The sequence below is a fragment of the Ranitomeya imitator genome, chromosome 1, assembly GCF_032444005.1.
Source record: "Ranitomeya imitator isolate aRanImi1 chromosome 1, aRanImi1.pri, whole genome shotgun sequence".
In the NCBI taxonomy this organism is placed as follows: domain Eukaryota; kingdom Metazoa; phylum Chordata; class Amphibia; order Anura; family Dendrobatidae; genus Ranitomeya; species Ranitomeya imitator.
This window is the reverse complement of record NC_091282.1, coordinates 767,909,982-767,932,903: the sequence shown is the minus strand read 5'-3', so window position 1 is coordinate 767,932,903 and position 22,922 is coordinate 767,909,982. Positions and strand designations below refer to the sequence as shown.

The window sequence follows — 22,922 nt, the reverse complement described above, 5'->3', positions numbered from 1 at the left end:
TAGTACAGGCGACGGGTATTCTGGTGGTCCAGTGATAGAGGGGTATAATGGGCTGTAGTGTATAGTACAGGTGACGGGTATTCTGGGGGTCCAGTGATAGAGGGGTATAATGGGCTGTGGTGTATAGTACAGGTGACGGGTATTCTGGGGGTCCAATGATAGAGGGGTATAATGGGCTGTAGTGTATAGTACAGGTGACGGGTATTCTGGGGTCCAGTGATAGAGGGGTATAATGGGCTGTGGTGTATAGTACAGGTGACAGGTATTCTGGGGGTCCAGTGATAGAGGGGTATAATGGGCTGTAGTGTATAGTACAGGTGACGGGTATTCTGGGGTCCAGTGATAGAGGGGTATAATGGGCTGTAGTGTATAGTACAGGTGACGGGTATTCTGGGGGTCCAGTGATAGAGGGGTATAATGGGCTGTAGTGTATAGTATAGGTGACGGGTTTTCTGGGGGTCCAGTGATAGAGGGGTATAATGGGCTGTAGTGTATAGTACAGGTGACGGGTATTCTGGGGGTCCAGTGATAGAGGGGTATAATGGGCTGTAGTGTATAGTATAGGTGACGGGTATTCTGGGGGTCCAGTGATAGAGGGGTATAATGGGCTGTAGTGTATAGTACAGGTGACGGGTTTTCTGGGGGTCCAGTGATAGAGGGGTATAATGGGCTGTAGTGTATAGTATAGGTGACGGGTTTTCTGGGGGTCCAGTGATAGAGGGGTATAATGGGCTGTAGTGTATAGTACAGGTGACGGGTATTCTGGGGGTCCAGTGATAGAGGGGTATAATGGGCTGTAGTGTATAGTATAGGTGACGGGTATTCTGGGGGTCCAGTGATAGAGGGGTATAATGGGCTGTAGTGTATAGTACAGGTGACGGGTTTTCTGGGGGTCCAGTGATAGAGGGGTATATTGGGCTGTGGTGTATAGTACAGGTGACAGGTATTCTGGGGTCCAGTGAGAGGGGTATAATGGGCTGTAATGTCTAGTACAGGTGACTGGTATTCTGGGGGTCCAGTGATAGAGGGGTATAATGGGCTGTAGTGTATAGTACAGGTGAAGTGTATTCTGGGGGTCCAGTGATAGAGGGGTATAATGGGCTGTAGTGTATAGTACAGGCGACGGGTATTCTGGTGGTCCAGTGATAGAGGGGTATAATGGGCTGTAGTGTATAGTACAGGTGACGGGTATTCTGGGGGTCCAGTGATAGAGGGGTATAATGGGCTGTGGTGTATAGTACAGGTGACGGGTATTCTGGGGGTCCAATGATAGAGGGGTATAATGGGCTGTGGTGTATAGTACAGGTGACAGGTATTCTGGGGGTCCAGTGATAGAGGGGTATAATGGGCTGTAGTGTATAGTACAGGTGACGGGTATTCTGGGGTCCAGTGATAGAGGGGTATAATGGGCTGTAGTGTATAGTACAGGTGACGGGTATTCTGGGGGTCCAGTGATAGAGGGGTATAATGGGCTGTAGTGTATAGTATAGGTGACGGGTTTTCTGGGGGTCCAGTGATAGAGGGGTATAATGGGCTGTAGTGTATAGTACAGGTGACGGGTATTCTGGGGGTCCAGTGATAGAGGGGTATAATGGGCTGTAGTGTATAGTATAGGTGACGGGTATTCTGGGGGTCCAGTGATAGAGGGGTATAATGGGCTGTAGTGTATAGTACAGGTGACGGGTTTTCTGGGGGTCCAGTGATAGAGGGGTATAATGGGCTGTGGTGTATAGTACAGGTGACGGGTATTCTGGGGGTCCAGTGATAGAGGGGTATAATGGGCTGTGGTGTATAGTACAGGTGACTGGTATTCTGGGGGTCCAGTGATAGAGGGGTATAATGGGCTGTAGTGTATAGTATAGGTGACGGGTTTTCTGGGGGTCCAGTGATAGAGGGGTATAATGGGCTGTAGTGTATAGTACAGGTGACGGGTATTCTGGGGGTCCAGTGATAGAGGGGTATAATGGGCTGTAGTGTATAGTATAGGTGACGGGTATTCTGGGGGTCCAGTGATAGAGGGGTATAATGGGCTGTAGTGTATAGTGCAGGTGACGGGTTTTCTGGGGGTCCAGTGATAGAGGGGTATAATGGGCTGTGGTGTATAGTACAGGTGACGGGTATTCTGGGGGTTCAGTGATAGAGGGGTATAATGGGCTGTGGTCTATAGTACAGGTGACGGGTATTCTGGGGGTCCAGTGATAGAGGGGTATAATGGGCTGTGGTGTATAGTACAGGTGACGGGTATTCTGGGGGTCCAGTGATAGAGGGGTATAATGGGCTGTGGTGTATAGTACAGGTGACTGGTATTCTGGGGGTCCAGTGATAGAGGGGTATAATGGGCTGTAGTGTATAGTACAGGTGACGGGTATTCTGGGGGTCCAGTGACATAGGGGTATAATGGGCTGTGGTGTATAGTACAGGTGACAGGTACTCTGGGGGTTCAGTGATAGAGGGGTATAATGGGCTGTAGTGTATAGTACACGTGATTGGTATTCTGGGGTTCAGTGATAGAGGGGTATAATGGGCTGTAGTGTATAGTACAGGTGACTGGTATTCTGGGGGTCCAGTGACATAGGGGTATAATGGGCTGTGGTGTATAGTACAGGTGACGGGTATTCTGGGGGTCCATTGATAGAGGGGTATAATGGGCTGTAGTGTATAGTACAGGTGACTGGTATTCTGGGGGTTCAGTGATAGAGGGGTATAACGGGCTGTAGTGTATAGTACAGGTGACAGGTATTCTGGGGTCCAGTGATAGAGGGGTATAATGGGCTGTGTTGTATAGTACAGGTGACAGGTATTCTGGGGGTCCAGTGATAGAGGGGTATAATGGGCTGTAGTGTATAGTACAGGTGACAGGTATTCCGGGGTCCAGTGATAGGGGGGTATAATGGGCTGTAGTGTATAGTACAGGTGACGGGTATTCTGGGGGTCCAGTGATAGAGGGGTATAATGGGCTGTAGTGTATTGTACAGGTGACGGGTATTCTGGGGTCCAGTGATAGAGGGGTATAATGGGCTGTAGTGTATAGTACAGGTGACAGGTATTCTGGGGGTTCAGTGATAGAGGGGTATAATGGTCTATGGTGTATAGTACAGGTGACGGGTATTCTGGTGGTCCAGTGATAGAGGTGTATAACGGGCTGTAGTGTATAGTACACGTGACTGGTATTCTGGTGGTCCAGTGATAGAGGGGTATAATGGGCTGTAGTGTATAGTACAGGTGACGGGTATTCTGGGGTCCAGTGATAGGGGGGTATAATGGGCTGTAGTGTATAGTACAGGTGACGGGTATTCTGGGGGTTCAGTGATAGAGGGGTATAATGGGCTGTAGTGTATAGTACAGGTGACAGGTATTCTGGGGTCCAGTGATTGGGGGGGTATAATGGGCTGTAGTGTATAGTACAGGTGACGGGTATTCTGGGGGTCCAGTGATAGAGGGGTATAATGGGCTGTAGTGTATAGTACAGGTGACAGGTATTCTGGGGTCCAGTGATAGGGGGGTATAATGGGCTGTAGTGTATAGTACAGGTGACGGGTATTCTGGGGGTCCAGTGATAGAGGGGTATAATGGGCTGTAGTGTATAGTACAGGTGACGGGTATTCTGGGGGTCCAGTGATAGAGGGGTATAACGGGCTGTAGTGTATAGTACACGTGACTGGTATTCTGGTGGTCCAGTGATAGAGGGGTATAATGGGCTGTAGTGTATAGTACAGGTGACGGGTATTCTGGGGTCCAGTGATAGGGGGGTATAATGGGCTGTAGTGTATAGTACAGGTGACGGGTATTCTGGGGGTTCAGTGATAGAGGGGTATAATGGGCTGTAGTGTATAGTACAGGTGACAGGTATTCTGGGGTCCAGTGATTGGGGGGGTATAATGGGCTGTAGTGTATAGTACAGGTGACGGGTATTCTGGGGGTCCAGTGATAGAGGGGTATAATGGGCTGTAGTGTATAGTACAGGTGACAGGTATTCTGGGGTCCAGTGATAGGGGGGTATAATGGGCTGTAGTGTATAGTACAGGTGACTGGTATTCTGGGGGTCCAGTGATAGAGGGGTATAATGGGCTGTGGTGTATAGTACAGGTGACAGGTATTCTGGGGTCCAGTGATAGAGGGGTATAATGGGCTGTAGTGTATAGTACAGGTGACGGGTATTCTGGGGGTTCAGTGATAGAGGGGTATAATGGGCTGTAGTGTATAGTACAGGTGACGGGTATTCTGGGGGTCCAGTGATAGAGGGGTATAACGGGCTGTAGTGTATAGTACAGGTGACGGGTATACTGGGGTCCAGTGTTAGAGGGGTATAATGGGCTGTAGTGTATAGTACAGGTGACAGGTATTCTGGGGTCCAGTGATAGAGGGGTATAATGGGCTGTAGTGTATAGTACACGTGACTGGTATTCTGGGGGTCCAGTGATAGAGGGGTATAATGGGCTGTAGTGTATAGTACAGGTGACGGGTATTCTACGGGTCCAGTGATAGAGGGGTATAATGGGCATGTAGTGTATAGTACAGGTGACGGGTATTCTGGGGGTCCAGTGATAGAGGAGTATAACGGGCTGTAGTGTATAGTACAGGTGACAGGTATTCTGGGGGTCCAGTGATAGAGGGGTATAATGGGCTGTAGTGTATAGTACAGGTGACGGGTATTCTGGGGTCCATTGATAGAGGGGTATAATGGGTTGTAGTGTATAGTACAGGTGACAGGTATTCTGGGGGTCCAGTGATAGAGGGGTATAATGGGCTGTAGTGTATAGTACAGGTGACTGGTATTCTGGGGGTTCAGTGATAGAGGGGTATAATGGGCTGTGGTGTATAGTACAGGTGACAGGTATTCTGGGGTCCAGTGAGAGGGGTATAATGGGCTGTAATGTCTAGTACAGGTGACTGGTATTCTGGGGGTCCAGTGATAGAGGGGTATAATGGGCTGTAGTGTATAGTACAGGTGACGGGTTTTCTGGGGGTCCAGTGATAGAGGGGTATAATGGGCTGTGGTGTATAGTACAGGTGACGGGTATTCTGGGGGTCCAGTGATAGAGGGGTATAATGGGCTGTGGTGTATAGTACAGGTGACTGGTATTCTGGGGGTCCAGTGATAGAGGGGTATAATGGGCTGTAGTGTATAGTATAGGTGACGGGTTTTCTGGGGGTCCAGTGATAGAGGGGTATAATGGGCTGTAGTGTATAGTACAGGTGACGGGTAATCTGGGGGTCCAGTGATAGAGGGGTATAATGGGCTGTAGTGTATAGTATAGGTGACGGGTATTCTGGGGGTCCAGTGATAGAGGGGTATAATGGGCTGTAGTGTATAGTACAGGTGACGGGTTTTCTGGGGGTCCAGTGATAGAGGGGTATAATGGGCTGTGGTGTATAGTACAGGTGACGGGTATTCTGGGGGTCCAGTGATAGAGGGGTATAATGGGCTGTGGTCTATAGTACAGGTGACGGGTATTCTGGGGGTCCAGTGATAGAGGGGTATAATGGGCTGTGGTGTATAGTACACGTGATTGGTATTCTGGGGTTCAGTGATAGAGGGGTATAATGGGCTGTAGTGTATAGTACAGGTGACTGGTATTCTGGGGGTCCAGTGACATAGGGGTATAATGGGCTGTGGTGTATAGTACAGGTGACAGGTACTCTGGGGGTTCAGTGATAGAGGGGTATAATGGGCTGTAGTGTATAGTACAGGTGACTGGTATTCTGGGGGTTCAGTGATAGAGGGGTATAACGGGCTGTAGTGTATAGTACAGGTGACAGGTATTCTGGGGTCCAGTGATAGAGGGGTATAATGGGCTGTGTTGTATAGTACAGGTGACAGGTATTCTGGGGGTCCAGTGATAGAGGGGTATAATGGGCTGTAGTGTATAGTACAGGTGACAGGTATTCCGGGGTCCAGTGATAGGGGGGTATAATGGGCTGTAGTGTATAGTACAGGTGACGGGTATTCTGGGGGTCCAGTGATAGAGGGGTATAATGGGCTGTAGTGTATTGTACAGGTGACGGGTATTCTGGGGGTCCAGTGATAGAGGGGTATAATGGTCTATGGTGTATAGTACAGGTGACGGGTATTCTGGGGTTCAGTGATAGAGGGGTATAATGGGCTGTAGTGTATAGTACAGGTGACAGGTATTCTGGGGGTTCAGTGATAGAGGGGTATAATGGTCTATGGTGTATAGTACAGGTGACGGGTATTCTGGTGGTCCAGTGATAGAGGGGTATAACGGGCTGTAGTGTATAGTACACGTGACTGGTATTCTGGTGGTCCAGTGATAGAGGGGTATAATGAGCTGTAGTGTATAGTACAGGTGACGGGTATTCTGGGGTCCAGTGATAGGGGGGTATAATGGGCTGTAGTGTATAGTACAGGTGACGGGTATTCTGGGGGTTCAGTGATAGAGGGGTATAATGGGCTGTAGTGTATAGTACAGGTGACAGGTATTCTGGGGTCCAGTGATTGGGGGGGTATAATGGGCTGTAGTGTATAGTACAGGTGACGGGTATTCTGGGGGTCCAGTGATAGAGGGGTATAATGGGCTGTAGTGTATAGTACAGGTGACAGGTATTCTGGGGTCCAGTGATAGGGGGGTATAATGGGCTGTAGTGTATAGTACAGGTGACGGGTATTCTGGGGGTCCAGTGATAGAGGGGTATAATGGGCTGTAGTGTATAGTACAGGTGACGGGTATTCTGGGGGTCCAGTGATAGAGGGGTATAACGGGCTGTAGTGTATAGTACACGTGACTGGTATTCTGGTGGTCCAGTGATAGAGGGGTATAATGGGCTGTAGTGTATAGTATAGGTGACAGGTATTCTGGGGTCCAGTGATAGAGGGGTATAATGGGCTGTAGTGTATAGTATAGGTGACAGGTATTCTGGGGTCCAGTGATAGAGGGGTATAATGGGCTGTAGTGTATAGTACAGGTGACGGGTATTCTGGGGTCCAGTGATAGGGGGGTATAATGGGCTGTAGTGTATAGTACAGGTGACGGGTATTCTGGGGGTTCAGTGATAGAGGGGTATAATGGGCTGTAGTGTATAGTACAGGTGACAGGTATTCTGGGGTCCAGTGATTGGGGGGGTATAATGGGCTGTAGTGTATAGTACAGGTGACGGGTATTCTGGGGGTCCAGTGATAGAGGGGTATAATGGGCTGTAGTGTATAGTACAGGTGACAGGTATTCTGGGGTCCAGTGATAGGGGGGTATAATGGGCTGTAGTGTATAGTACAGGTGACTGGTATTCTGGGGGTCCAGTGATAGAGGGGTATAATGGGCTGTGGTGTATAGTACAGGTGACAGGTATTCTGGGGTCCAGTGATAGAGGGGTATAATGGGCTGTAGTGTATAGTACAGGTGACGGGTATTCTGGGGGTTCAGTGATAGAGGGGTATAATGGGCTGTAGTGTATAGTACAGGTGACGGGTATTCTGGGGGTCCAGTGATAGAGGGGTATAACGGGCTGTAGTGTATAGTACAGGTGACGGGTATACTGGGGTCCAGTGTTAGAGGGGTATAATGGGCTGTAGTGTATAGTACAGGTGACAGGTATTCTGGGGTCCAGTGATAGAGGGGTATAATGGGCTGTAGTGTATAGTACACGTGACTGGTATTCTGGGGGTCCAGTGATAGAGGGGTATAATGGGCTGTAGTGTATAGTACAGGTGACGGGTATTCTACGGGTCCAGTGATAGAGGGGTATAATGGGCATGTAGTGTATAGTACAGGTGACGGGTATTCTGGGGGTCCAGTGATAGAGGAGTATAACGGGCTGTAGTGTATAGTACAGGTGACAGGTATTCTGGGGGTCCAGTGATAGAGGGGTATAATGGGCTGTAGTGTATAGTACAGGTGACGGGTATTCTGGGGTCCATTGATAGAGGGGTATAATGGGTTGTAGTGTATAGTACAGGTGACAGGTATTCTGGGGGTCCAGTGATAGAGGGGTATAATGGGCTGTAGTGTATAGTACAGGTGACTGGTATTCTGGGGGTTCAGTGATAGAGGGGTATAATGGGCTGTGGTGTATAGTACAGGTGACAGGTATTCTGGGGTCCAGTGAGAGGGGTATAATGGGCTGTAATGTCTAGTACAGGTGACTGGTATTCTGGGGGTCCAGTGATAGAGGGGTATAATGGGCTGTAGTGTATAGTACAGGTGAAGTGTATTCTGGGGGTCCAGTGATAGAGGGGTATAATGGGCTGTAGTGTATAGTACAGGCGACGGGTATTCTGGTGGTCCAGTGATAGAGGGGTATAATGGGCTGTAGTGTATAGTACAGGTGACTGGTATTCTGGGGTCCATTGATAGAGGGGTATAATGGGCTGTAGTGTATAGTACAGGTGACAGGTATTCTGGGGGTCCAGTGATAGAGGGGTATAATGGGCTGTAGTGTATAGTACAGGTGACGGGTATTCTGGGGGTCCAGTGATAAAGGGGTATAATGGGCTGTAGTGTATAGTACAGGTGACGGGTATTCTGGGGGTCCAGTGATAGAGGGGTATAATGGGCTGTAGTGTATAGTACAGGTGACAGGTATTCTGGGGGTCCAGTGATAGAGGGGTATAATGGGCTGTAGTGTATAGTACAGGTGACTGGTATTCTGGGGGTCCAGTGATAGAGGGGTATAATGGGCTGTAGTGTATAGTACAGGTGACAGGTATTCTGGGGTTCAGTGATAGAGGGGTATAATGGGCTGTAGTGTATAGTACAGGTGACGGGTATTCTGGGGGTCCAGTGATAGAGGGGTATAATGGGCTGTAGTGTATAGTACAGGTGACAGGTATTCTGGGGGTCCAGTGATAGAGGGGTATAATGGGCTGTAGTGTATAGTACAGGTGACGGGTATTCTGGGGTCCAGTGATAGAGGGGTATAATGGGCTGTAGTGTATAGTACAGGTGACAGGTATTCTGGGGTCCAGTGATACAGGGGTATAATGGGCTGTGGTGTATAGTACAGGTGACAGGTATTCTGGGGGTCCAGTGATAGAGGGGTATAATGGGCTGTGGTGTATAGTACAGGTGACTGGTATTCTGGGGTCCAGTGATACAGGGGTATAATGGGCTGTGGTGTATAGTACAGGTGACAGGTATTCTGGGGGTCCAGTGATAGAGGGGTATAATGGGCTGTGGTGTATAGTACAGGTGACTGGTATTCTGGGGGTCTAGTGATAGAGGGGTATAATGGGCTGTGGTGTATAGTACAGGTGACGGGTATTCTGGGGGTCCAGTGATAGAGGGGTATAATGGGCTGTAGTGTATAGTACAGGTGACAGGTATTCTGGGGTCCAGTGATAGAGGGGTATAATGGGCTGTAGTGTATAGTACAGGTGACGGGTATTCTGGGGTCCAGTGATAGAGGGGTATAATGGGCTGTAGTGTATAGAACAGGTGACGGGTATTCTGGGGGTCCAGTGATAGAGGGGTATAATGGGCTGTAGTGTATAGTATAGGTGACGGGTATTCTAGGGGTCCAGTGATAGAGGGGTATAATGGGCTGTAGTGTATAGTACAGGTGACGGGTATTCTGGGGGTCCAGTGATAGAGGGGTATAATGGGCTGTAGTGTATAGTATAGGTGACGGGTATTCTGGGGGTCCAGTGATAGAGGGGTATAATGGGCTGTAGTGTATAGTACAGGTGACGGGTATTCTGGGGGTCCAGTGATAGAGGGGTATAATGGGCTGTAGTGTATAGTACAGGTGACGGGTATTCTGGGGGTCCAGTGATAGAGGGGTATAATGGGCTGTGGTGTATAGTACAGGTGACGGGTATTCTGGGGGTCCAGTGATAGAGGGGTATAATGGGCTGTGGTGTATAGTACAGGTGACGGGTATTCTGGGGGTCCAGTGATAGAGGGGTATAATGGGCTGTAGTGTATAGTACAGGTGACGGGTATTCTGGGGGTCCAGTGATAGAGGGGTATAATGGGCTGTGGTGTATAGTACAGGTGACGGGTATTCTGGGGGTCCAGTGATAGAGGGGTATAATGGGCTGTAGTGTATAGTACAGGTGACAGGTATTCTGGGGGTCCAGTGATAGAGGGGTATAATGGGCTGTGGTGTATAGTACAGGTGACGGGTATTCTGGGGGTCCAGAGATAGAGGGGTATAATGGGCTGTAGTGTATAGTACAGGTGACGGGTTTTCTGGGGGTCCAGTGATAGAGGGGTATAATGGGCTGTGGTGTATAGTACAGGTGACGGGTATTCTGGGGGTCCAGTGATAGAGAGGTATAATGGGCTGTGGTCTATAGTACAGGTGACGGGTATTCTGGGGGTCCAGTGATAGAGGGGTATAATGGGCTGTGGTGTATAGTACAGGTGACGGGTATTCTGGGGGTCCAGTGATAGAGGGGTATAATGGGCTGTGGTGTATAGTACAGGTGACGGGTATTCTGGGGGTCCAGTGATAGAGAGGTATAATGGGCTGTGGTGTATAGTACAGGTGACGGGTATTCTGGGGGTCCAGTGATAGAGGGGTATAATGGGCTGTGGTGTATAGTACAGGTGATGGGTATTCTGGGGGTCCAGTGATAGAGAGGTATAATGGGCTGTGGTCTATAGTACAGGTGACGGGTATTCTGGGGGTCCAGTGATAGAGGGGTATAATGGGCTGTGGTGTATAGTACAGGTGACGGGTATTCTGGGGGTCCAGTGATAGAGGGGTATAATGGGCTGTAGTGTATAGTACAGGTGACGGGTATTCTGGGGGTCCAGTGATAGAGGGGTATAATGGGCTGTGGTGTATAGTACAGGTGACGGGTATTCTGGGGGTCCAGTGATAGAGGGGTATAATGGGCTGTGGTCTATAGTACAGGTGACGGGTATTCTGGGGGTCCAGTGATGGAGGGGTATAATGGGCTGTGGTGTATAGTACAGGTGACGGGTATTCTGGGGGTCCAGTGATAGAGGGGTATAATGGGCTGTAGTGTATAGTACAGGTGACGGGTATTCTGGGGGTCCAGTGATAGAGGGGTATAATGGGCTGTAGTGTATAGTACAGGTGACGGGTATTCTGGGGGTCCAGTGATAGAGGGGTATAATAGGCTGTGGTGTATAGTACAGGTGACGGGTATTCTGGGGGTCCAGTGATAGAGGGGTATAATGGGCTGTAGTGTATAGTACAGGTGACGGGTATTCTGGGGGTCCAGTGATACAGGGGTATAATGGGCTGTAGTGTATATGTGACGCCCAGGAGACCGGGATACCCAGCACCGGACCAATGGAGTCTGTCTCTTGAGGGGGATGTCACGGGTGGCTTGACCCGGTGCTGTGGCCTCAGGCAATGCACAGTGTAAGGGGTATCATGAGGGGACAGGCACTTACTTGATCAGCAGCAGGTTCTCCCAGCGGTGATGATCCCAATCCTGGATAGATGGCTATTGTCCAAATGAAAGACTGAGGCACTGAAACGTTTAACCAGTTTACTTTAACATAAAAGGATTTACAACCAGTCCTGTCACCGGAGTCTGTATGGGAACTCTGAGTTACTTTGACCCTGCCGGGGTCTTCGCCTCTTATTGTGCGCAATTTCTGTGTGGCCCTGCTGCTGTATGTGAACTGGCTGCCGGCCCAATCTGTCCCCTCCGGGTCCTGGTTCGACGGGCAACCCGAGTCCTTTTATCGGTTTACCCCCTCTGGGAGTACCGCTGAACTCTGTGTCTGTTGCTGCGTCCGGCCCTAGTGAAGCTGATATCACCTCACGTTTTTCCGGTTGCTGTATTATATATAATGAATACAGCCACGGATCCGGTATCCGTCTTTGCGCCTGTTCTGGGTAGTGATTAATGCTACCCGGTTCTCACAATGTCCTTTTTCTCTATCCCTCTTCTCCTCAGGCCGGTGATTTAGGCCTGGTAACAGTCACAGGGCTGTTAGAGATTCAACTGTATGACCTCTCACTATCAGCTCCTTGGCCCAACTGCCATTTCTTCTCTCAGACCAGAATGGATCAAGGGGAGTCTCTGGAGCTCCCCCTTCTGGCCGGAGGTGGTAGTGCAGTCTTGCTATTTTAGTATTTGTACTTACTGTCAGTAACTATTTTTGTGGCAAATACCCCTAGGGGTGCCACATTCCCCCTTAGTTAAGAACAGTACTCCGGGACTGTGGGACAATAACATTTTGAAATAACAATTAATATGTACAGAGTCTTAAAAATGAAAAGTTACAAAAACCACTCAAGGAAACAAAAATAGAGTTCTGTAAAAAGTCACTTCAAATAGCGTCCATTAATACAGTTCTATCCTTGAAGGTATTAGGAACGGCACTGTACTTAGTGTCCAGGAATTTAGTTCCATTTTTCCAACGGAGTTATCAATATAAAGTCTAAAGAAAGTTCAAAAAGAGCAAAAAGCAAAGTTCAAAAAGCAGTCTTTCCGGAGCTTTGATTTAGTGCCTCCGGGCTGATAAAAAGTTCAAGAATATGCAATAAGTTCATACAGACAAGTCTCTGTAGGCACTGGGCTTAAACGTTGCAGACTGATAGCAATGACTATACTACATTTTCTGTTTAACTATATACGGCATAACATATATACAATTCACATTATGAGCTTTATAGTTGGTAATCTGCATACCTGGCCGGTAATTGACCCTGGGTACTACGCTGTGATCTACGTAATAGCGGTGTCTCTTCATGTGGTGTACTACTGTCTACTGCGGATGTAGTATCTGCCCGCTCTGCTAAAGATAATTCCACGACTATGGAGTTGGCAAGTCCACCGTGAATGGGATTACTCTGACCAGGAATCTGTTCTTCCTGGCCTGGAACCTCCTGTAGTACGGGGTCAGCCTCTTCCTGTCTTGGGACTTCTGGTATTGGGTTCGGTGTTGGGTAAAAGGCCACCATGGGAACCACTACTGCACCATGGTATGTTAGTAGGGTTTTGGGAAAGTCTCCTATACAGGTGTGATACACTTCCTCTTCTTTTTCCTTTACTGGTTGAACCTGTATGGGTTGAATAACTTCTGGTTCTGGCTGGACAACGTCTGGCTCTTTCAATGCTTCCGGACATAATTTAAGATTGTCTCTTGACACTAGTACAGATGTTAAGCCTCCGTTTTTGCTAATGAGACACATTTTAGGATTATCCACTCTTGTTGGTAAAACTGTGTAGGGTACGGCTTCCCACTGATTGTCCAGTTTATTGGTTCGACGATTTCTCTTGAGCACTTGGTCACCCGGTCTTAATGGGGTCGCTAGAGCATTCTGGTTGAAAGTTCGCTCTTGTCTTTCTCTAGTTTGCTGAAGGCTTCTTTCCACACTCTCTTGCACTTGGCGATACTGCTTTTGCCGTATGATATCCCAATTGGAGTCTTGAACTTCTGTGTCTGGTTTCAGAATTCCCATTTCTAGATCGATTGGTAATTGGCCGGGTCTTGCACGCATAAGGTAAGCTGGGGTGCAGTTGGTGGAGCTCACCGGGACATGATTATACAGATCCACCAAGTCAGGCAATTTCTCTGGCCATTGATTCCTTTCTGTCTCAGGTAAAGTCTTTAGTAGGTCTATTACAATATGGTTCATCTTCTCGCATAAGCCGTTTGTTTGTGGATGATAGGCCGTCGTCCGGATCTTTTTGCAACCATACATATTACAGAATTCTCTGAAGATCTCTGATTCAAAGGCTGTACCTTGGTCGGTGAGAACCTGTTCCGGATATCCATGGGGTCTACAAAAGTACGTTTGGAACGCTTTGGCTGCTGTTTTTGCTGTCAGATCTTTTACGGGTACTACTACCAAGAAACGTGAATAATGGTCCACGATGGTCAAGGCATAGACATAGCCGGACCGGCTTGGTGTCAACTTCACGTGGTCCATGGCTACAAGTTCAAGTGGTTGTTTGGTGATTATGGGCTGCAGTGGTGCTCTTTGGTTCTTTTGATCGTTTCTTCTGAGGTTGCACGGGCCACAATTTCTGCACCACTGTTCGATTGATTTTCTCATCCCGACCCAATAAAATCTTTCTCTTAGAAGTACTTCTAACTTTTTCCAACCGAAGTGACCAGCACCATTATGGTAAGCTTCGAGGACCATCTTCACATCTTGTTTAGGCACAATAATCTGCCAAACCAATTCATGTGTTTTCGGATTGGTGTATCTTCTACAGAGCTTCCCTTGATACAGGAACATTTTGCCTCTCTCTTTCCAGAGTTGATGCGTCTCTTCTGGGGCATCCTCATAGGGATATGCACTTTGCTCAGTCAACAATTCCTTCACCAACTTCACAGCCGGATTGCTGTCTTGGGTGTCAGCCCATCTATGGTGTGCTAACGGATTAAAATTCACCTCTTGTTGTTTCTGATAGGTACTTGACTGATGATGTTTTGCCTTGGGACGATGGAAGGCTGGTAGTTCAATTTCTTCAAGCTCCCCCGTTTCCTCTTCTACATCTCTCAAGTGTGGCATCCGGGATAGGGCATCGGCATTTCCATTCTTGCGACCTGCTCGATACTTGATTATGAAGTTGTAATTAGATAACCGGGCTATCCATCGCTGTTCTAACGCACCTAATTTGGCTGTGTCCAGGTGGGTCAACGGATTGTTGTCAGTATAGACAATAAATTCTGCAGCGGCCAGATAGTGTTTGAAACGCTCCGTCACAGCCCAAACTACTGCCAGTAGTTCCAATTTGAAGGAGCTGTAATTTTCTGAATTTCTTTCAGTAGGCCGGAGCTTTCTACTTGCAAAGGCGATGACTTTCTCCCGACCTTCTTGCTTTTGTGACAGCACCGCTCCTAGTCCCACATTACTGGCATCGGTGTAGAGGATGAAAGGTTTATGGTAATCTGGGTATGCCAGAACCTCTTCTCCGGTTAGTGCCTTCTTTAGTTGTTCAAAGGAGTCTTCCCTTTCGTCGTTCCACTGAAAAGGAGGGTTTCGGTTTGAAGGTTTCTTCGTCTGCCCTACCAAGGGTGCTGCCAACTTGGTAAATCCTTTTATAAATCTGCGATAGTAACCCACCAATCCCAGGAATTGTCTCACTTCTTTTGCGCTGGTAGGTCTTGGCCAATCCCTTATGGCGCTTATTTTCTCGGGATCTGGTGCTACTCCCTCCGAACTCACGATGTGTCCCAGGTACTGTACCTTTGGCTTGAGAAGGTGACATTTGGATGGCTTGACTTTCATGCCATACCTGGATAAGGCTTCGAACACTTCTGCCAGGTCTATTAAGTGTTGTTCGTAAGTCTTTGAGTAGACGATCACATCATCTAGGTACAGGAGGACGGTCTCGAAGTTCTTGTGTCCGAGGCAGCATTCCATCAGCCGCTGGAAGGTACCGGATGCGTTGCAGAGTCCGAACGGCATGCGATTAAATTCACATAGACCCATTGGTGTGGTGAATGCCGTCTTTTCCTTATCTCTCTCAGCCACAGGGACTTGCCAATACCCACTTGTTAAGTCTAAGGTGGAAAAATAATTAGCAGATTTCAAAGCAGTTAAGGACTCTTCTATCCTAGGCAAGGGGTAGGCGTCTTTATGGGTGATGTTATTAATCTTCCGGTAGTCTACGCACATTCTCATGGTTCCGTCCTTTTTTTTGACAATCACTAGAGGGGCCGCCCAGGGGCTACAGCTGTCTCTTATTACCCCGGCCTGTTTCATTTCCCTCAGCATATCTTTTGCACATTGATAGTGAGCGGGCGGTATGGGTCTATATCTTTCTTTTATTGGGGGATGGTCACCTGTGGGGATTGTGTGTTCTACCCCTTCTATCCGTCCGAAGTCCAATGGGTGTTTACTGAAGACTTGTTCATATTCCGTCACTAGCCTATACACCCCTTGTTTTTGATGGGTAGGTGTTGAATTTATGCCCACGTGTAGCTGTTGGCACCAATCCTCCATTTCTCCATCTGAACCATTGCCTTCCACCTGACAGGTTGGTTCTAAGGGCTCAATGGTTGTGATGGCATTGTTGTCAACAGTATATTGCTTTGCCATTGTAGCATACCTTGGCAAAGTGACCTCTTCCTCTCCACAGTTCAAAAGTCGTACCGGCACTCGTCCCCGGTGTACCTCGACTATCCCTCGTGCTGTGAGTATAGTGGGCCTGCTGTCGGTGTACACTGGTTCTATTAAGGCTTGATAATCTCGTCCCTTAGTACCAATGGCTGCTCTACACCATACCAGCATTTCTGTTTTTGGTGGGATTACAATAGACGTTGGATCACTTACCCTCACACTGCCGATTTCTCCACCTGCAACTTCTACCTGTTGCCTTAACATCAATACTTTTATTTCCCTCCGGAGAACTCTCTGCTGGCAGGATTGGGCAGTTTCAGCAATTTGCTGTAAGACAGAAATGACTTCGGAAAAGCAGTTCTCTAACACATTCATTCCTATCAATACAGTTGGTTCACAGTTCCGCCGGTCAACATCAACAACAATTATACCCTGTTTCTTCAGTTCTACTTTACCAATCTTTATGGTCATCTCCCTGAATCCTAGTTTCGGTACCAACTTACCATTACTGGCCCATATATCTAGTTCAACATCAGAGGGCCCTTTATCAATATCTGCATCAGCCCAGTACCTCTTATAAAGGATATACGGTATAGATGAAATCTGGGAACCTGTGTCCAGCAAAGCGTTGAGGGGAATTCCGTCCAGCACAATAGGGATAATGGGTCGTCCTCCGATGTACCTGTCGTGCCAGGGTGTTGGGCCTTGAAAGTTCATTCCTGCGAAGCGGCCCGCATTCCCAGGGGATTTCCTTTTAAATCACAATCTCGTGCAAAGTGGCCCGGCTGCTGGCAACGGCGGCAAATGGGCTGTCCATCCGGTTGGTAGCGGTCGCGGGGTCGTCCTCTCCATGTCGGGTATCTCCGGGGTCTCATCCATGGAATATCCTCTCTACAGTTTGCCAACTCCATCTTGTGTCCTCTCATCTCCTGCATGGTTTTAGCCATTGAAGCAACAACATCAGCTAAAGAGTCAAGCTTTTGTTGAAGAGCCTCATTAGTACTGGGCCCCAGGGGCTTAGCAATGGCCCCAGACATAGCTGATGTCACTGGCACTCCCTGTTGTTGAGGTGCCTCTGCCATGGGTTGCGCAGGATCCTGATCCCGAGGTGCCTCTGCCAGCTGGAGACGTATAGCGCTCTCCTTTAATTGGGCAAATGTCAATTCAGGGTTCTTAAAAACAAGCATGCTCACATGCCCCCGGTGAGAAGGGGTGTAGAGTCCCTCAATAAATTGATCTCTTAGCAGTTTATCCGCTCCGGTGTTAAAAATGGGTTCAGCCAGTGTAAGTGATTTAAGGGCTTCCTGCAGGTTTAAGGCAAAGTCTCTCACGCCCTCATTAGCTTTTTGTTTGCAACTAAAGAATCGTATTTTAGCTTTGCTGCTGGCCGTGGTTTCAAATGTAGCTTTTAATCCAGCAAATATGCGTTCAACAGTGCCTTTTAGATCAGCTGCCCATGCTGTGACTTCTCGCTTAGCATGGCCACTTAACTGCATCATCAGGAGACTAACACGCTGAACTTCACCCACAGGGAACATGTCAAAATGGGCCAGCATCTTTTCTCTGAAATCGTCAAGGGTATTAGGCTCACCTTCATACATTGGAAGCCATGGGCCACCCGGGGTATATGGCATCAGCACCGGCATGATGGGCGCCACTCCTTGCACCGCTGCGCTGCCGGACTCTCTATTGACACTCTGTCTTTAAGCTGCATTAGCGTTGCCGAGTGCTGCGGCGTCTCCGTGCTGCGACATACTGTGCCCCCTTAGTTAATCCGGACCCTTCCGGTCCTCCGCTTCCGTCGGGATAGTGTAGATTCGTTCCGCTGTGCAGCAGGATCGATTTTCCCCTTGCTCTGATGTCAGAGCGCTCAGCTTGGTGCCGCCCACAATGACACGCCCCCTGCTGCTCCCACCCACCGCGCTCTGTAATGGCGGATTCTGAAGTTTTTCAGTTAGACTGGGGCTCAGGTGATGGCGTAGCTCAATTAACAGTCTCGTGCCTAACGGTTATGAAGTGATTACCTCAGGGGATGGCGGCCATCTTTACTCCATTATAACCAATGGGGAAAAGTCACTTTCAATAGTTTTCAATGGGGAATGGATTTTTCTTTAATAAAGTCAATTTTCAAGATTTTTCATCCCAGTTTTCACAGTTTTGGGCTCCAATCACGGCACACAATACCCGGTATACGGGCTGGCTAGATCCTGTTCGTGACGCCAATTGTGACGCCCAGGAGACCGGGATACCCAGCACCGGACCAATGGAGTCTGTCTCTTGAGGGGGATGTCACGGGTGGCTTGACCCGGTGCTGTGGCCTCAGGCAATGCACAGTGTAAGGGGTATCATGAGGGGACAGGCACTTACTTGATCAGCAGCAGGTTCTCCCAGCGGTGACGATCTCGATCCTGGATAGATGGCTATTGTCCAAATGAAAGACTGAGGCACTGAAACGTTTAACCAGTTTACTTTAACATAAAAGGATTTACAACCAGTCCTGTCACCGGAGTCTGTATGGGAACTCTGAGTTACTTTGACCCTGCCGGGGTCTTCGCCTCTTATTGTGCGCAATTTCTGTGTGGCCCTGCTGCTGTATGTGAACTGGCTGCCGGCCCAATCTGTCCCCTCCGGGTCCTGGTTCGACGGGCAACCCGAGTCCTTTTATCGGTTTACCCCCTCTGGGAGTACCGCTGAACTCTGTGTCTGTTGCTGCGTCCGGCCCTAGTGAAGCTGATATCACCTCACGTTTTTCCGGTTGCTGTATTATATATAATGAATACAGCCACGGATCCGGTATCCGTCTTTGCGCCTGTTCTGGGTAGTGATTAATGCTACCCGGTTCTCACAATGTCCTTTTTCTCTATCCCTCTTCTCCTCAGGCCGGTGATTTAGGCCTGGAAACCGTCATAGGGCTGTTAGAGATTCAACTGTATGACCTCTCACTTTCAGCTCCTTGGCCCAACTGCCATTTCTTCTCTCAGACCAGAATGGATCAAGGGGAGTCTCTGGAGCTCCCCCTTCTGGCCGGAGGTGGTAGTGCAGTCTTGCTATTTTAGTATTTGTACTTACTGTCAGTAACTATTTTTGTGGCAAATACCCCTAGGGGTGCCACATATAGTACAGGTGACAGGTATTCTGGGGTCCAGTGATAGAGGGGTATAATGGGCTGTAGTGTATAGTACAGGTGACTGGTATTCTGGGGTCCAGTGATAGAGGGGTATAATGGGCTGTAGTGTGTAGTACAGGTGACTGGTATTCCTGGAGTCCAGTGATAGAGGGGTATAATGGGCTGTGGTGTATAGTACAGGTGACGGGTATTCTGGGGGTCCAGTGATAGAGGGGTATAATGGCCTGTAGTGTATAGTACAGGTGACAGGTATTCCTGGAGTCCAGTGATAGAGGGGTATAATGGGCTGTGGTGTATAGTACAGGTGACAGGTATTGTGGGGTCCAGTGATAGAGGGGTATAATGGGCTGTAGTGTATAGTACAGGTGACTGGTATTCTGGGGTCCAGTGATAGAGGGGTATAATGGGCTGTAGTGTATAGTACAGGTGACTGGTATTCTGGGGTTCAGTGATAGAGGGGTATAATGGGCTGTGGTGTATAGTACAGGTGACAGGTATTGTGGGGTCCAGTGATAGAGGGCTGTAATGGGCTGTAGTGTATAGTACAGATGACGGGTATTCTGGGGTCCAGTGATAGAGGGGTATAATGGGCTGTAGTGTATAGTACAGGTGACTGGTATTCTGGGGGTCCAGTGATAGAGGGGTATAATGGGCTGTACTGTATAGTACAGGTGACAGGTATTCTGGGGTCCAGTAATAGAGGGGTATAATGGGCTGTAGTGTATAGTACAGGTGACGGGTATTCTGGGGTCCAATGATAGAGGGGTATAATGGGCTGTGGTATATAGTACACGTGACAGGTATTCTCAGGGTCCAGTGATAGAGGGGTATAATGGGCTGTAGTGTATAGTACAGGTGACAGGTATTCTGGGGGTTCAGTGATAGAGGGGTATAATGGGCTGTGGTGTATAGTACAGGTGACAGGTATTCTGGGGGTTCAGTGATAGAGGGATATAATGGGCTGTAGTGTATAGTTCAGGTGACTGGTGTTCTGGGGGTTCAGTGATAGAGGGGTATAATGGGCTGTAGTGTGTAGTACAGGTGACAGGTATTCCTGGGGTCCAGTGACAGAGGGGTATAATGGGCTGTGGTGTATAGTACAAGTGACAGGTATTCTGGGGTCCAGTGATAGAGGTGTATAATGGGCTCTAGTGTTTAGTACAGGTGACAGGTATTCTGGGGGTCCAGTGACAGAGGGGTATAATGGGCTGTAGTGTATAGTTCAGGTGACAGGTATTCTGGGGTTCAGTGATAGAGGGGTATAATGGGCTGTGGTGTATAGTACAGGTGACAGGTATTGTGGGGTCCAGTGATAGAGGGCTGTAATGGGCTGTAGTGTATAGTACAAGTGACGGGTATTCTGGGGTCCAGTGATAAAGGGGTATAATGGGCTGTAGTGTATAGTACAGGTGACTGGTATTCTGGGGTTCAGTGATAGAGGGGTACAATGGGCTGTGGTGTATAGTACAGGTGACAGGTATTCCTGGAGTCCAGTGATAGAGGGGTATAATGGGCTGTGGTGTATAGTACAGGTGACAGGTATTGTGGGGTCCAGTGAAAGAGGGGTATAATGGGCTGTAGTGTATAGTACAGGTGACGGGTATACTGGGGTCCAGTGATAGAGGGATATAATGGGCTGTAGTGTATAGTACAGGTGACTGGTATTCTGGGGGTCCAGTGATAGAGGGGTATAATGGGCTGTGGGCTGTAGTGTATAGTACAGGTGACAGGTATTCTGGGGGTCCAGTGATAGAGGGGTATAATGGGCTGTGGTGTATAGTACACGTGACAGGTATTCTCAGGGTCCAGTGATAGAGGGGTATAATGGGCTGTAGTGTATAGTACAGGTGACGGGTATTCTGGGGTCCAATGATAAAGGGGTATAATGGGCTGTGGTGTATAGTACACGTGACAGGTATTCTCAGGGTCCAGTGATAGAGGGGTATAATGGGCTGTAGTGTATAGTACAGGTGACGGGTATTTTGGGGGTCCAGTGATAGAGGGGTATAATGGGCTGTGGTGTATAGTACAGGTGATAGGTATTCTGGGGGTTCAGTGATAGAGGGGTATAATGGGCTGTAGTGTGTAGTACAGGTGACTGGTATTCCTGGGGTCCAGTGACAGAGGGGTATAATGGGCTGTAGTGTATAGTACAGGTGACAGGTATTCTGGGGTCCAGTGATAGAGGGGTATAATGGGCTGTAGTGTATAGTACCGGTGACTGGTATTCTGGGGTCCAGTGATAGAGGAGTATAATGGGAGGTACTGATAGAGGTGTGTGATGCACTATAGAGGTGTTGCAGTGAGTCTCCTTCCTCTTTTTGCAGGGTGTGCATCTCTGGGAGACTATGAGACCCTTGCTTTTTTCTACTTTCTATTTTTCCCTTTTGCCTGCCTTCTCTTTATCGGACCCCTCTGTTGCATATGATGTGAAGTTCCCCTCAGCTTTGGCAGTGCCCAATATTTCCAACACTATCATGTATGGTATAGTTTTTGATGCTGGCAGCACCGGGACGCGAATCCATGTCTATACTTTCCGTCTGAGCAGTACAGGTAAGATCCCATCATTCCCTGCTCCTTATTGTGTCTTGCTGTTCTATTCTTTTTCATCTATGCTTTAGGATCTTCCCTGGATATTGTTGGAGAGATTTTTGAGTCTTTGAAGCCAGGACTTTCTGCCTTCGCTGAGCAGCCTGAGAAGGTGAGCAAGACACGTACAGTTAGTCCTAGGCTGAGATTTTTTTTATGTAGATGACATTTTTATTATTGTATATATTACGGTAATTGAAATAATGTGATTTGCGCCGATGACTGTGATAGTCTCCATGTTTCTTAGGGTGCAGAGTCTGTCCGTTCCCTGCTCCACCTTGCACAGGACAATATTCCTCCTACCCACTGGCAGAAAACTCCTCTGCTGCTGAAAGCCACAGCTGGGCTCCGACTGCTTCCTGAACACCAGGCCGAGGCCCTGCTCCTGGAGGTGGGAGACATCGCCGACCGTGGGGTGGATTGGTGATTGTCAGGTGTTTCTGGGTGTAACTGTCTGAAGTAGTTGTAATTCTTGGAATGGAGAATTTGCAGGCTAAGGCTATGGTTTCAATACTAATCAGTTAGAACGGATCCAGCAGCAATAATAATAATAATCTTTATTTTTATATAGCGCTAACATATTCCACAGCGCTTTACAGTTTGCACACATTATCATTGATAATGGGTCTCATAATCTTAATTCCCCTTCAGTATGTCTTTGGAATGACAATCCATTGGCTAACAAGTTGTGCAGACGCAACTTTTTTGTCTGCTTTTAAAAAAACTAAATTCAGCTTTATCTGTTTTTTTCAGCCATCTGTTTCTCTTTCATTTGAAAATAATCCCCTCTTTGCTCACTGGATCTGTTACAGCTGATATAGTACTTATACAAAATCTGCTGACATGCCACATTTTTGGGATGTAAACACTCTTAGTTGCATTTTATAGCAAAAGCTAAACAGCTTACAACACACCAAAGGGATCTCTTAAGCCTCTTTCACACTTCCGTCTTTCTCCACACGTCGAAATATGTCGGTTTGTGGAAAAAAAGGATCCTTCAAATTCGTATGCAGGATCCTTTTTTTCCCATTGACTTGTATTAGCGACGTATGGGCACACGTTATGTCCGTCGTGCACTAGATCCTGTGCATTTTTGCGGACCGTCTTCTCCTAAAAACGTTCAAGGGAACGTTTTTCTGTACGTTGGATCCTGTGTTTCCTAGTGAGCATGCCCGGCAGGAATTCTCTCTCTCCTCCCCGGGATTTTACACTTTACCTTTCCGGACAGCGGACCCGTTGAAACACT

General features: G+C 48.1%; 1 protein-coding gene across 1 annotated transcript in view; it reads left to right on the top strand.

The window, feature by feature from the left end:
* The window catches only part of ENTPD5 (ectonucleoside triphosphate diphosphohydrolase 5 (inactive)), a 66,853-nt gene that overhangs the window by 23,892 nt on the left and 20,039 nt on the right, over positions 1 to 22,922 (top strand). Inside the window, exons 2-4 of the mRNA XM_069735721.1 lie at positions 21,415 to 21,640; positions 21,709 to 21,788; positions 21,924 to 22,067. Of these exons, the coding sequence (XP_069591822.1) occupies positions 21,415 to 21,640; positions 21,709 to 21,788; positions 21,924 to 22,067 (450 nt within the window). The remainder of the gene's footprint in view (positions 1 to 21,414; positions 21,641 to 21,708; positions 21,789 to 21,923; positions 22,068 to 22,922) is intronic.